Raw genomic sequence first — 15,473 nt, 5'->3', positions numbered from 1 at the left:
GTCCTCCCCCTCCGCTTCCTCCGCGCCGGCCGCGCCCCTCCCGCCTCCCCGCGCCCAGTCAGGGCCGCGGGCTCGCCTGCGGCGGGCGGGGCTCCCGGACCGAGCCACGCCGGGCTCCAGTGGCGGGCCTGCGGACGGGGCGCAGCGTCGCCTGTAGCCGGGTTGTGCGGGGTACCTCGCTCCCCGGGGAGAGGGGCTGTGCGGCGGGAGCGCCTCTTGGCCTGCCCGGGGCACCGGCGCGCCTACCCTGGGGAGACAGGCACCTGCTCCCCAGGAGCGGTAGCGGGCGGGTGGGAAGGACTAAGCAGAATCGAATGGAGGAGAGGAGACCCCGGGCTCCCCCGCTCCTCTGGCAGCGCCCGGCCCGGCGGCATCGCAGAGCCACCGAACGGGAGGAACCTCCGCAGGTCCGCGGGGCCAACCCGCTGCTCGCAGGGCCGCCTAGAGCCGGCTGTCCCCGGCAGCCCAAGGCCATTTCTGCAAAGCTGCTTTCAGCCTGTCACCCCCCAGCATGTGCTGGTGGACGGGGTTGTTCCTCCCCAAGTGCAGGACTCTGCACTTCCCCTTGTTGAACTTTTGATGTTCCTGTCAGACCATCCTCCAGCCTGTTGGGTCCATCTGGATGGCAGCATGACCCTCAGGTGTACCGACCACTCCTCCCAGTTTTGTACCCTGTGGCAATATTTCCCTAACGTACTCACTTCTGCCGCAATAATTTTTTTATTTTTAAAGGGCCAGAGACTCACTACACTACATGGTGACCCACTTCCTTTGAAACATCACTAGTGTCAAAGAGTTTCTCCATGAAGAAACCATTTTCAAGGCCTTTGCTGATATAGGCAACAGTGGGGCTTAATGTGCATCTTGTGAACTCTCAGGGTGTAGAGGCCCAGGGGACTTGATGTATTTCATGGGAAATAAACACAAAAAATATCTAGGAAAAATAACTACCTATAGGAAAATAAGCACACAGCTACTAAAATGTGAAGAATGCAATGTTATTACAAAGTTCACCACATCTTTAATAGCTGGATTCAAAAATAAAGAACTCCTCAGCTGAATACCGGAGCTGTCAGTGCCCTAGGGTTGTAGTGACCCTGACCACTGCATGCCGAGGGGTCAGTGATCCACAGCACGGTTACCCTGGGCAGGCGCAGGCTGGGGCTGTGCTGGGTTGTGCTGCAGGTACAGCCTGGCCTTCAGGCTATGCCATGTGGCACGCGTCCCTCGGCCTCAGCCTCGGGATAAACTCAGCCAGCTGGTTGTTACAGAGGAGCCTGCAGGCAGCTCCCACTCGGTGCCGGCGATTACACCTCCTGCCCGGCCTTGCCTTTATCTAACAGTGCAGCAAGAAGGTCTCGTGAGAGCATTGTTACTGTTTTGACTGTAGAAATGACAGAGTTGTTTCCTTGTAAGAAAATCCTATAAAAGCTTGAAAGACTAAAAGGGGAGAATCTCTCCTATAGAGGAGGTTTTCACAGCATGCTATGTGTGGGGCGGTGGCCCGCTCTATGCTACACCACCTGGGCCTCCCGCCATCTAAAGGGACATAAGATCATCTATGCTATTCTCTTCTGTTAGCATTGTAAATAAATAGCATTGTAGATGATACTTTACAGATTCTAAGTGCCATTCTTACTGGGATCTTAAGGGACCAACACCTCCTTGCGCAAAAAGGGTTAAATGAAGAAATCAGGAGATCGGGGTGCACACATTCTTTCTATTATTTTCCACAAGCAAATTAAATATGCAGAAATCCCCCCTCTCTTTCACACTCACGCAGATGTAGTTGTCAAGTTCGTATCAGCAAAGTTTCGTGGAGGCAAGGTCTGGCAATCTGAAGATCTGGAGGAGGCAGTATTTTGAGTGCTTTGCAGTCCTGGCAGTGGCCTTGGAAGCAGCATTTTTGTGGGGGTTAAACGGTGTCCTGTTTTGGGAGTGTAATGTAGAGGGTTGATGGGTATTTTTAGAGGAACATACTTTGGATGCAGTGGTTGGGTTTGGTTCCGTGTAAAGGAGTATTTCGGAAAATCTAGTAATCTCTTTCTTTGCACACCGGTGGGAGGTCTTTAGAGAAAAGCGAGGTTACAACTCAACACATCAGGAGCAGTGTTTTAGAGCTGGAAGGCGATGTTCCTTCCAGCACCGAACTCTGCACTCGTTTTCTCCCAACTCCTGGCGCCATTTCTCCCTGGCACTGGAGAGTGGAGCCATAAGGAGGACACAACACCACTCTGGTAGAAAAGCAAGCATTCAGGCGTGCGGAAGGTGCCTGCAGAGGGAGGGTGGCACTGCCTGGGGCGCCACGACACTGTCGTGGCCCCCCCCCCCGGCCGTTGGGACCATTGGCACAGCACTCCACAGCCACCGCCTCCCCCTCCCTCCAGAAAAAAGGGCGCGATGCTGAATCCCGCCCCATGGGCCTAGAACGCACCAGTCAGGAGAGAACGTGCCGAGTTGTCCTCTCCGCGATTGGACATCGCTTTGATGACACCTGCTGTTTGACAGGCCGAGAGTGGAGCGACAGCAGGTGGCTCACCGGGCTTCAGGAGGGGTGGTCGGTGCCCGGGTGTCAGCGGGGCGGCCTTGCCTTTCGTGCCCTCCGAGGGCCAAAAGGTGCTCGACAGTCCTTCATTCCCCGGCAGACACAGGCCCAAGGGCAGCCTCGCAGGCACCTTCCCCCTCTGTCCAGGCCATTGCCTCTGGAAATCACCCTTATCATGAACGTGTCCTGACAGGCAGTGGAGGAGGAGTTGAATCCTACAGTTCTGGAGATATTCTAGGTAGCACTGCAACCCACAGGGAAATCCTGAGGTGCTGCTGTGTTTTAGATCTGCCTTCTAGACAAAAATACGTTGACTTTTACCCTTGCCATCGAAGTAGCTTTAGAAGAGCAATCAAGGAACTTAAAGCTACCTTAACCTCCAAAGATAAGAATAACAAATTCTGTAATTCTGCATCTCTCAGAGATGCCACAAAAAACCCATGGTGCTTTTTCCTAATTGTAAATTGGATAACTTAAAAAAATTTAATTCATGACCATCAGCAACCAGATCACATTAAGAAACCACGCAGCTTAACAGAGTCTTACCCAAACTTACCTTTACAATTAAGTCTGGGTCAAATTTTCATGACTTTGAGACACATTAGTTTTTATTACTGTGCCAGACAGAAAAACTGTAGAAGAGGATGATAAATGTGACCAACAACAGTGAAGTTTTCTGCAATATTGTTCAAATTTCCTGGTTTTTTAGATCTTCTACACAGATCAAAATGGGTGATGTTGAAAAAAGCATTCAGAAATGTTCTCAGTACCACACAGTTGAAAAAGATGGAACACACAAGACAGGACCAAATCTTTGGGGTTTATTTGGCCGCAGAACAAGACAAGCTGCAGGATTTTCTTACTCAGATGCAAACAAGAACAAAGGTAAAACTAACAGGTGACATGGATGAGGTGCAGTGTTGGAGAGGACATATATGAAAAAACTTTTTCTTTAGAGGTACAATAGAAAGCCTTACTCACAAGGATTTACTCTCACAACTGTCTACTTTGCATAACTGCAGATGAATCTGAACTATAGTTTCAGAAACAAAAATCCTCGGTCCCTATATTAAAAGGGAATTTTACCAATATTCAGCACACCAGGTCAGAAGGTATATAGATTTCCCAGAACTTTGTAGTATCAATGGGCAGATTTTCGTTTCTGTTTCTTAAGAGTGCTTTTAGATTTTGTTTGCTGGTCACTACCCTCTACTGGCATCGTGGTGTGCTGCAGTTGTTTCGCTCAGAACACTTGACTAAATACCATCACCTACTAGTAAGCTATGACTTGTCTTGTGTTTTTCATACAGTTAGTTTTGAAAAGCAGTGGAACATGTAAAAATGAAAGTAATTCTGTGTGGGTTTCATTGATTTTGTTTATATTATTTGAATATAAGTTACATTATTTGAATCAAGCTATTAATTACAAATACAGTCCTGTTTTTTTTCTGGTTACTAAGGTGTTTTAGAATCTGCTGACTTTTTAATTTTTCTGTGATTCCTGGGAAATGTTTTGTGATATTGACTTTATACTGGGACTTTCTTCATAGAAAACATTGTCAGCATATATTAACTATTTTTTCTCATAAAAAATTTAGTGAACAAATCATACAGATGTTAGTACAAGTTTTTAAAAGAAAGCCAACAAAGTGGTATCTAAATTCACTTCAGACAATGGGAAGAGTCAACTCTGGAGGACAGAAGAGAAACTTGAACATATCATTATAGGTATTTCAGTAGCCTTCAGTACAACAGTAGACTTCTGTTGATAGAGACAAGTTTTAGCAGGATTGGAAGGAAACACTAACGGTTTTTCAACTTCTGTCAAGAGATTCCCGGCCCTGGCCACTGACAACCCTTTTTCTAATGCCCTTCAATGGAGCACAGCCGTTATGAATGTCATGTCAATCTGTAGATGCTCATTTTCAACAACTGTATGAAATTAAAGTTGCGTCTTCTGGATACTGGAATTACAAAGATACTTACATAGTTTAAAAGTAGTAAGTAGATGTACGCGAAATGGAGCAAAGACTGGTGCAACTGTCCATGATGCAAAAAGGATTTATATTTTACTTATTAAAGTCACACAAAGACAATGTATAGCTTGTGCATTTTATATTATGTATCATTTATGTTCACATTCCTCTTGGATTCTGGGTACATTACATTCAGGAGCATCACACCTTTGATTTGAGATGGTTGGTATTTTCATAAATACATGATGTTGGCCCAGCCTTGTATTTTACTATGTTTTTTGTTTTTCAGGAGTTGTCTGGTGTGAGAATACACTGACGGAGTATTTGGAAAACCGTAAGAAATACATTCCTGGTACAAAAATTATTTTTGCTGGAATTAGAAAGCAGAATGAAAGAGCTGATCTTATTGCATAATTGAAAAAAGCAACTTCATGAAACATTGCTGCAGCAGCTGTAATGTCAGTGAAAAATGTTTTGAATTTTGACTAGCTTCTATGTCAAGTTTTAGTATTTTGATGTCAATTATTCATTAGGGACTGGCGTTAGCAAAATCATATAAGGATATGTTTTCAGATGCTATGTCCTAATAAACAACATTGGGAGGTGAGCATTATTTATATTGTTATATACTTCATAGACCTTTGTGAAGCGTACTATAGAAATACTGTTCCTTTCTATAAGGAGATCAAGAGCCCGATTCTGCAAATAGTTATTCAAACACCCACTGAAACTATTATTCAGTTGTGGCTATGTAAATAAGAAAGTGCCTGTAAGTATTAGGACTAACAACTAAATGAATTTTTTCTTTTGGAAAAAAAATCCTCAGCATTATCATCTGTGAAGGAAAGTACCATACGCAGTAGATAACTAAACATAACCTTACATTAAAAGAACACTATATAAGGATGATGGAAGCAGAATATCAAGAATATCAGATATTTTCAGGGGACAAGTAACCTCTCAGTAGTGATGTTGACCTAAAAGAATGTTGAGGAAATACCTGAACATCCATGACCTTTTTGATTCAAAAACATAATCCCACTCATTGTATTGTTAGTGTTCCTTTGTGTATTAAAAAAACATAAGCACCTATCGGTCATTTTTCAGAGTTGTGGACTTTTTTTTCTCCATTGAGGCTAATATATCAAGGTATCCTTATCCTCTAACATATAGAATGAATGAGGGCTAAGTAGCTTAAGCAAATGATAGTAGTAGGTATTTTCACCGACACCAACTGCTCTAGCTCAGGCCCACATAGGAAGCTGCAGCCCAGCACATGGTGCACTTGGTTTACTCACCCTGCACACAGAGGCATGGTCTGATGTGTGCCAGAACACCGACAGACCCAAGTTTTCTCCCAACATCCACCGATGCACACCAAGCCAGGCTTCGGCGGCAGGTTTTACCATGACAGCATGTCAAAATGCTGCTCCAGTTACAGAATAGACAAACCACTGTGATCATGTTTGTCACATTTTATCTTTAAAAAAGAGGATTATCGTTTATACACAATTTGGGGCTGCAGAGTTCTTTACCATTAAGGTGTTACAGTAAGTTGTTCACTATGTATTTTATGCAGTGGTGACAACCGTGTTTTCACTTCTGTCAGTCTTGACTCTGCGATTTGAGAGATTGTCAATATGCAGATTTTTGCTGTAATCAAAGCCCATGCATAGACCCTCAGCAAATGAACTACGATGCCACAAGACTGTCTGAAGAAATGGTAAGGGAAGACGTTGTTTACACCTAGGCTTATGGAAACACTAAATTGCTTTAAGTGTTTACATAGAGAACTGCTACACAGTAACCATTTTGTTGTAAGCACTGGCATGAGCGCTCAGGCCAAACCTTACTATAGTGAGAGGGTAAAAATGAGGTACATACAATTATTTCACTTGTATGCAGATGCCCAAGGTCCTTGCTTGAGAGCTCGGGGTACATGCCTACCAGGCTTTCAGCAGCTTCTGCGATTTCTTTGTATACGTGGAGTGTCTGTGCCAGTGTTGCAAAAACGCAAATGCCACTGGAAAGGCCGAGCAGCAATTAGTGGCTGCGGGCAAGTGGGCGCCCTTCGAGGGTGATGGTGACGCAAGTGCTGGTGAGTGCCAGCTGCCGAGGACGGTTCAGTGGCAGCACAGATGTGTACAGTGTACAGATGTGCACCGACAGCGTGGACGCTGCGGGGGGTGAGGGTGGCACCTCAGCTGTGTCCTCCCAAGTGCGGGGCCTCCACCAACGATGTGACAGTCGCTGGCGTAGGCTGAGGGGCTGTGCCTGCTGCTGTGCATGAAATCCCTTTCCTTCACAGCCCTGGCAGCGTGTCAGCAGCGTACTGAGAGAAACGCTTAAAAGAGTAGTATTTCAGTCGCCCTCGCCCTTACCGCGATACGCCTGCAATTTCACGTCCAAGCTACTTGTATGGAAAGAGCTCAGCTTCTTTAGAGGTGCGAGCTGCTCGGGGACGATCCCCTATAGCCTGTCCTCCGACGTCCCCGCTTTCCGCCCTCTCGCCCAGCACGCCGCTCCCCCCGCAGCCCACCCGCCGCGGGTGCTGCAGCCGGGCGCCGCCGGTCAAGGCAGCGACGGCAGCGGCCCCCTCCCCGCCGCCGCGCACCGCCACGGCAGCCCGGGGCCAGGCCGGCCACCCCCCCTACTGCCGAGTGGGTGCCGCCGGCGGCGCGGTTTCTCAATGGAAACTGCTCCTGCGGCAGCCGCCCTGCGCAGCGGCGAGAGCCGGGAACGCAGAATGAAGCTCCGCCGCGGGGTAGGCACGGAGCTTTGCCGCTACCGCGGCAGCGAGGGAGCTGCTGCCCAGCTTGCAACGACGCAGGCACCGAGACCGGGAGGCGAAATCCTTTGTTAGTCGCTTCCGAAGCAGTCTCAGGGCTGCGGGAGCCACAGCACCCGCACGGAGCCCCTCGTTACCCCCGACTGCTGCGGGAGACGCGGCAGCCCTTCGGGCACACACGCGTAGCCCTCCCTCCCCGGCTGACACCCGCCCGCACTATCGACACGCGTCCCAAAATCGCTCCCCCTCCTTGCAGGCTCTGCCCGGACCCCCGCGCCGGGAGGGGCTGCTGCAGGGGCAGGGTCCCCGGCAGGTCGGAATCCCGTTTGGTTGAAGATTTGCCCGTGTGTTTTCCCAGCCACCCAAACTCCCATTCATGAATTTCTGAAGCCGCCTTCATTCAGTCTTTGGTGAGCGCATGAACGGCATTTTTCACGCGTTAAGATCCGTGACTCCGGTTTTTCAATCGCTTATGCGTAGGCATCGATTTAGCAATGAAACGTGCTCCACGTGCGCGCAAAAATAACGCCGGTCCGCCTGCCTCAGCGGATGCGCCCGGTTTCCGTCTGCCAGCCGCCGCAGCAGGAGCGGGCACCCAGGCGCGCCCTGGGGCAGCCCGCGGGCGCCCGGCCCCGAGGGAAAGCGGCTTTCGGGCAGAAAGCCCTGGGCGGCTTTGTGGGCGGCGGGCAGGAGCCTGCTCTCTGCCCCTCTTACACAGCCCCGGGCGTGAAGCGCCGCACAAACGGTGCGCGGCGGGCAGAGCCAGGTCCCCGCACGGGAGAGGCTGCAGGCGTCTCAACTCAAGGATTCCAGAAACGGAACTCACTTGGTCTTTCTGAAAGGGCTCCGTTTGTCCGCCTGTCTTCTGAAGTACTGAAGTAGCGCAAATAATGCTGTAAATTAAACATCCTTAACGGGAGCGGTTGCGTTACCTCCCCCCGCCTCTCCCGCAGACCGCACGCGGGAGCCGCGGCCGGGTTTGCCCCTTCCCTGCACACGCATCGCAGACAAAAGGACCCTCCCTCTCCCCGCGATGCTCCTGAACGAGGCGCCCGCCAGCGCGGAGCTCCCTAGCGCAGCTCCCCGCTGCTCGGGGTCCTCCCGCCGGAGGACCCTGCGCGCCTCGCCCCGCACGCCCGCCCTCACCCCCGCGCAGGCTGCCGAGGCGGCTGCCGCCCGGCGGGCGGCGGTGCCTCCCCCCGCAGCGGGGCTTGCCAGCCCTCCCTCCTCCCCGCCTGCCCCCCCGCTCGGCTCACGCGTCCTCCCCTCGCCCTCCCCTCCCTCCTCAGTGGTCCGCCGGCTGGGTTACGCAGCAGCCGCCGCCAGCACTGACAGCACTTGGCAGAAGGGGTTCGCCCGAGCGCTCCCGGAGCACCTCCCGAGGCGCGGCGGCAGCGCCTGCCCGGCTCACCGGCGGAGCCGGCCCAGAACCGGGGGACCGGGGCCAAAACCAAAGAGGGCTGAGAGCCGGAGAGCAGGAAAATACCTAGAATAATACGAATACTACTACTACTACTAATAAAGAGTGGTGGGCAGGAGAAAGAGGTCGCGGGGGGAAGGAGGGGGCGAGAAGAAGGCGCGCCCCCGGGGAAGGGCCCGGGCAAGGGGCAGAAGCAGCCCCTCTCCGGGGCTGCCGGAAGCCCCCCGCGGCCCGGAGCGGCCGTCGGGGCGGCGGCAGCACGTGGCGGCGGCGGGGCATGGTCGCCGCGGGGGCTCCCGCGGCTTGAGCCGCCCCCGCCGCCGGCACCATGGCGGCCGACGCCGGCCTCGACGTGGCGGCGGTGGAAAGTTTCCTGGAGAGGCACCCGGAGCTGGTGGAGAAGTGGCTGAAGAGGAAGAACTCGCTCCCTAAAGCGCCCGCCCCCCCCGCCGGCGGCCCGTCGGAGGAGCGCCGGAGCGGCGGAGGCCCCGGCGGCGGCTGGGGCAGCGCGGGCGGCCCCGGCGGCGGGGGCCTGCAGCGGCGAGCCTCCCAGAAGGAGCTGCGGAAGAGCTTCGCCCGCTCCAAGGCCATCCACGTCAACCTCACCTACGACGAGCATGTGCACGCCCGGGCGCAGGAGCCGCTGAGCAGCGTGCGGCGGCGGGCGCTGCTGCGGAAGGCCAGCTCCTTGCCCCCCACCACCGCCCACATCCTCAGCGCCCTGCTGGAGTCCCGCGTCAGCCTGCCCCAGTACCCCCCCACCGCCCTGGACTACAAGCGCTACCTCAAGGAGCACAACGAGCGCCAGTTCTTCCTGGAGCTGGTCAAGGACATCTCCAACGACCTGGACCTCACCAGCCTCAGCTACAAGATCCTCATCTTCGTCTGCCTCATGGTGGACGCCGACCGGGGCTCCCTCTTCCTCGTGGAGGGGGCCGCCGCCGGCAAGAAGAGCCTGGTCTCCAAGTTCTTCGACGTGCACGCCGGCACCCCGCTGCTGCCCTGCGGCTCCACCGAGAACAGCAACGAGGTGCAGGTGCCCTGGGGCAAGGGCATCATCGGCTACGTGGCGGAGCACGGAGAGACCGTCAACATCCCCGACGCCTACCAGGTAGGAGCCGGGCAGGCTCCCGGCGCTCCGCTGCCCCCGGCTCCCCCCTGGACCGCGCCGGCCGAGAAGCCCCGCCGCCGCCCGGCCCTGCCTCCCCCGGCACGTCCCTCCCGCCGCCCTGCCTGCCCCCGGGGTGTCCCTCCCCGCCGCCCAGCCTCCCCCCGCGGTGTCCCTGCCGGGGCGGCGGCGCTGCCACCGCGGGGGCGCCGGGGGTTGCGCGTAGCGGCCGCGGGTGTGCTCGGGACAGCTGTTGGCGGGGCGGGAGGGGAGTCCCGTGAAGGCGGGAGGGAAAGCTTCTGCTGGGTGGCCGACGGGACTAAAGTGTCCGTAAAATCGGTACAGCAGTGCTTCTGGATGTCGCGGGAGCGGTAGGGGCTTCATGCGTTTTCGAAACGTATTTTGGAATCGGCTGAAGAAAAGTTTAAAAAAATGCTCGTGACAGTGCCAATGATAATATTCTTAAATCGCTGTCTCGCTTCATGCTCCTTGCCTGCCCGCTGCCGAAATAATCTCATTGCTTTGAAAAGACCATGTCTTTTCACCTTTGCATATGCCCACTCAGCCCACATGGCATGTGTTTTCAAACCTATTCCTAGGAGTGATATAACCAGTCCTGTTATTCTCCTACAAGGACTTTCCCCACCTTTTGCTTTTATAGAGGGTTCAGTGTGAATTGTGAAAATGTAGTCCTGGCTTCAAGGCAAAAATTCCCTTTGACTTCAGCAAGGACAGATGTGCCTTCGCCTGCGTGTGTGAATGCAAACCAGTGCATTCAGTTTACTAGCTTGAAATTTACCCCTCTCTCTCTCAGTCCTAGGGACTACTTCTAGTGTTTATTAGTGTGAGACACTATCAGCAATTTGAGGTTCTTGAGAAAATTAAGAACCACAGAGTGACAGATTTTCTAAATTAGGATCTTGGAAAGCTTTAGAAAGGTGGGAGATGTATGTCTTTCAGAATTTTAGTAATAATCATTGCCCAATGTCTAATTTTGCTCTACAGTAATAACAAAAATAATAAACATTTAAAAACTGATGGTGCTTTATAGCAAACCATACAAGGAAGAAACTTGAAAAATAAGATTGGGTTATTTTTGTTTGAAATACAGAAGAGCAAGGGTAAATGTATTTTGGGCTGAATATTTATATATTTGTCAAGCAGTGAAAAATACTAAGCACTTCACAGATCAGACTGGCAGAGGTTCCCAACCCACAGAGTTCAAAGGGAAAGAACAGAGCTTGGTAAAAATGCTGTAATATTCAGACTAAAATGATTGAGTGTTGGATCACCTTTGAAAAAATCTAAGCTGGTGTTCTTCCTTTATTTTTCCTTTTCTCCATTATACACGTTCTCTTACCATCCGATTTTTTTAATTATTTCTAAAACTGTACTCTTCCCAAAATATCTTTTGTTGGGGGTCAAGCAGAAGATATTCTCAATAGTCTCAAGTTGCTAAACAGATAAAGGATATTTGAGTTTGGCTGAGAAAGACCTCAATCTCTCCTTTTAACTGTGGATAGCTCCAGCCACCTTTTTTTGCAGGTAAGAATGCCACTGGAAAGATAGAGTGTTTTCTAGTTCTAGGGGACTGTATTATTTTTTCTCCAGTGTTTATTCACTTTGTGTTCACTTCCCAGTGAAAAAGCCCATCTACTTTAAACAATTTATTGTCTGTTTCATTTGCAGAGAAAAGTGAAAAACAATCCATCCAGTTGCCATTCCTGGTACTATTTATATTATACGTTTGTCTGGCTCCTATTCAAAATCGATTAAAATACTATAAATAATACATTGTATATGTAAGCCCTAACTACATTAGTAGCAGTAGAAAGCAAAGTTGTAAGCCAAGTTCATCCTGTAATTATATCAATTGTAACTGCCCTGCTTTCACTGGAGTTACTTCTGATTAGTGCAAAAGAAACTTTAGACCTTGCAACTTTAATGGCAGTTTTGCTTGATAATGAAATGGGGGATCTGCTTTCTGTTATGTTTCTGAGTTAGTACAGTTTATCTTCTCCTACCTGGCACGTATATATCCATTGTGCATCACTAAAAGGAGACTTTTCTAATTTAATAGTATAAAGAGCCCTATGGAAGCCCAGGTACATGTGCGTAAAGAAGCGACAGCTGTTCCATTTCAGATCATTGTAGTGCTCACAATACAGCACTTTAAAAATTAATAAATATGATTATATAATTTTTGTCAGCATTGCCACTGATGATGGAAGTGTTTAATCAACCATCAGGTAAAAAAAAGCACCACCAGGAAACTTTGTCAGGCTGATAGATGGAGTTGGAGAAAAAGGGGTGACATCACAGCACCATTTTGTCCATTGAGACTGCCTCCGTTGATGCTACCCATTTGGTAAGAAAAGGCCTTATATTAGATCAGAGGAACACCTCTACATTAATTTAAAGGTTTTTTTCTTGTTTTTTAAATTATCAAACTTGTTTAAAAAGAGGTAAAGATACTTCCATATAATCAGTGAGCTAATTTGCAGTATTTGTTTTATTGTCATCTTTATTTTCCCAGAGCCTGATCAAATACCAGTTGGAATTCTACCATCGAGTACAAATTGCGTTGCCTGCTTGTATCATCAGCTACTACTGACAGTAATGGGACTTCAGTGTGATCAACAATACATTTAAATTCTGTCATGTCCTGTAATGTGCTTCATGTGAGCAGTGCCCTGTGCCTGTACACAGACTGATTGATTTAGGAAATATTTGTAAATGACTTGCAGTGTCGTTTTCAGAGGAAGTGTAAGATTTCGATTACGCATTTGTTTTTCTAAAGAGAAAAAAATACTAAAAAATGAAAGCAAATAATCGGCTGGGGCTTTTCCATGATCCAGGTGATTATTACTTTTTTGAGTCTGACTTTCAAAACCTGCTCATATAAACAATCTTCCGTAATTCAATCAGCATAGCTAGAAGGTTTGGAATTAATATTACGTATTGAGGACTGTATAATAATCACTTCTTTTAATGCTAAACAATAACTGTATAACATCTCATGGTAATTTGATTTATGAAGTTCAGCAGTGACTGAACAAACTTTTTGGAGTTTCACAGCATTAGAGAATTTGACAAATACTTAGTTTATGCAAAGGTTTTGGTGAATGTTATATGACTGATTCAAAAGTTGCACAATGTCATTCATGGCATTAAAAGCTTTATTTATTACATTGCAAAGTCCTGTGATGAAAGAGAGTTTATAACAGTTTGTAAAAGGTATCATCCGATCGGTAAGAGTTGGCACTACAGAGGATTTGAGTACGGGAAAGGAATTAGATACTTACTTTGCATTTCAGAGCCAGTCTAAAACTCACTCTCTTGTAAGTAATCCAGTTGACTTGTAAATCGAACTCCTAGTCAGTTTAAGTTTTAAAATAAGGCCTTGGGTCTTCCCCAGTGTTAAGTTTGGGAAGCATTTCTGACTCCTTGTTCTTATGTGAACAATGCACTATGTCTTGAGCACACGTGTTGGAAGAATCCAATCATACTGGCAAGGAAATTTGGGACATAAATGTCCATAGATGTAGCTTTTGCAGTCATGTATGAAGACTATTAAGCACAGACAGAGAGGCCATTAAACCTTTATCTGTTGTTCTTACAAGTTGTTTAATTTTTTTTTCTTCCGATTTAAAGCTATCCCTTCTTCTCACAGGTCTTCTATGATGTTTAGCTGAAATTACTGATCATTTCAATTTTGTTCCATCTTTTAGAGCAGTATTTAACTAATAAAAAATTTAAATCACAAGTAATGTTTGGTTATTGTTATACCTTTAGCTGTGCAAAAGTTGGGAGATAATTTAATAGCATCCTGAGTCTTTCTAACTAGTGAAAAAAAAATCTTACTCTTTAGAATAGTAAGCATACATCAGAAAGTGGCAAAAAATATGTTCTGCCATTTGCCAGTGTCAGTTGAATAAAGTTCCTGTACATCTTATGTTAAATTTGGAATTTAAAAAGTAGCATTAAAAGACAGAAGGAAAAATGGCTTACCAGGTGGATGTTTTAGTAAAGTGGGGAGCAAACAGAAAAGAAATATTAAACGGAGTCATGCTAAGACATGGGGTTGCAGAAAGTGCCATACAAGATGATCAGAAATTATTTTTCAATACAGCTCAAGTCTTTAAAAAGAAAATTCAACCACATTACTGGAACTAAAATAAAGCAAAACGAGACAAATCAAGCTCTGTTTGTCCTGAACTCTCCTGTTACCTCTTTCAGGTTTAGGCCAAGTGTAATGCAGCTAATGCACACACAACCCTTTACAGTAAATTTTAAACATCCTTGAACATCTAGGTACAGGCATCCGTGTTGTCTTTTTCAGGCCCTCTGGGTGAGCTCTGAGCATTCGTTGTCTCCTGCTATGCCAGGACAGTATTACAAAGTTACTGCTCATAAATGCAAACCTTTGGGCCTGGGAGGTCCTATGTGGGATGGGCTGTTGGTGTAGAAGGTCACAAACAGGCAGGAGCCACATTTCATTACGCAGGGTAGCTGTTTGTTATCATCAATATTAACAGTGCATCTCTTTCAATTTTAAAGAGCAGTTAAAGAATTAAACCCCTACGTCCTGGGAGGTTCAGTTCTGCAAATGGGAAGCACTTAGGCACTGTTTTATTCAGCAGCACTTGAGCAGCAGCACCAACAACAGCTGCATTCATTTCGGTGCTGGCTCTTAAGAAGGACAGAGGTTGCTCTTTAGAGAGCAGAGAGCATGAAACCTGACAAGCAGAATAAACTAGTATTTTAAATTCCATGTAATACAGAAAAAATGAGTTAAAACAATTTTTCCTGTGCGTTAAACACGACTAGGAAGTACCATGGGGAATGCAGGAGATAATTGCAACAGTAAAGAACTAAACTGCTGTAATGTGCTTTCCACAAAAGGATGCTCCAGCCCATCATGCAAATTTACTCACTCAAAGATTTAGGAAAACTTGAAATTTTAAGTACAAGTCAGTAAATTGGTGAAGGGATGTTGTAATTATCCCCAAATCTGCTGCCCAGCAGAGACGAACACATCCTTCAAGTCACAGCGGTGCTGGCCCGGCAGGGAGAGATCTCCTCACAGAAGACAGAGCCTTCCGAGGTCTCCACAGCAGAGAGCCCTCAGGGCAGCAGGTGAGGAGGTCCCCTCACCTCCTCTCACTTCCCTCACTCTATAAGTCATCTTCTCAGGGAACAGTTTCTGACTGATGTGTAAAACGTCTTAAGGCCTTCCTGGGTCACACCACCACCACCACTCTCACCTTAGAGATGTCCATCAGGGGCAAGAGCTCCTGGTAGACACCAGGGCTGGGTAGAAGGGCACATGTCCAAAGCCACCCGAGAGCTCAGATACAGTTTCATGTCTCCATGCTGCTGCTCAGGGGGATCACCAGGACAGGCAGGGCTGCACAACACGGTGTACGCTGCTGGGGTGGCAGCCCTCAGGTGTTGTGAGGGAACACACCTTCCTCTCCACGCTTGCACGAGGTGGGTGAGGTTACCTCACCAGACAGGCAGGCAGGCAGCAGCCTGTCCTCCAGGGTTGCTGGGCCGTTACTCCACGGATGCACAGCACCTGCCTGCTGTCCCCAGGTGTGCTGGCAGTGGCTGCTTCATCGGTTGAAATGGAC

General features: G+C 48.7%; 2 protein-coding genes across 2 annotated transcripts in view; both read left to right on the top strand.

Annotated features, from left to right (window-relative positions):
* Positions 1 to 3,273: 3,273 nt before the first annotated feature.
* On the top strand, positions 3,274 to 4,935 carry LOC104250758 (cytochrome c, somatic). Its single transcript, XM_009820485.1, has 2 exons — positions 3,274 to 3,430; positions 4,811 to 4,935. The coding sequence occupies exons 1-2, from the start codon at positions 3,274 to 3,276 to the stop codon at positions 4,933 to 4,935; spliced, it is 282 nt and encodes a 93-aa protein (XP_009818787.1).
* A 4,122-nt stretch (positions 4,936 to 9,057) lies between these two features.
* PDE11A (phosphodiesterase 11A) overlaps positions 9,058 to 15,473 on the top strand; it is a 138,612-nt gene continuing 132,196 nt past the window's right edge. The window contains exon 1 of the mRNA XM_059820441.1: positions 9,058 to 9,840. Coding sequence (XP_059676424.1) covers positions 9,058 to 9,840 — 783 coding nt within the window. The remainder of the gene's footprint in view (positions 9,841 to 15,473) is intronic.

The sequence above is a fragment of the Gavia stellata genome, chromosome 8 (genome assembly GCF_030936135.1).
Source record: "Gavia stellata isolate bGavSte3 chromosome 8, bGavSte3.hap2, whole genome shotgun sequence".
Taxonomy (NCBI): domain Eukaryota; kingdom Metazoa; phylum Chordata; class Aves; order Gaviiformes; family Gaviidae; genus Gavia; species Gavia stellata.
This window is presented reverse-complemented; position numbering and strand designations above follow the sequence as displayed.

What these genes read in the sequence shown, in the direction of transcription:
- LOC104250758 (XM_009820485.1), top strand. Translation starts at nt 3,274, where the DNA reads ATGGGTGATGTTGAAAAAAGCATTCAGAAATGTTCTCAGTACCACACA. An exon ending in AGATGCAAACAAGAACAAAG is followed by an intron (nt 3,431 to 4,810) that starts GTAAAACTAACA and finishes TTTGTTTTTCAG; the next exon opens with GAGTTGTCTGGTGTGAGAAT.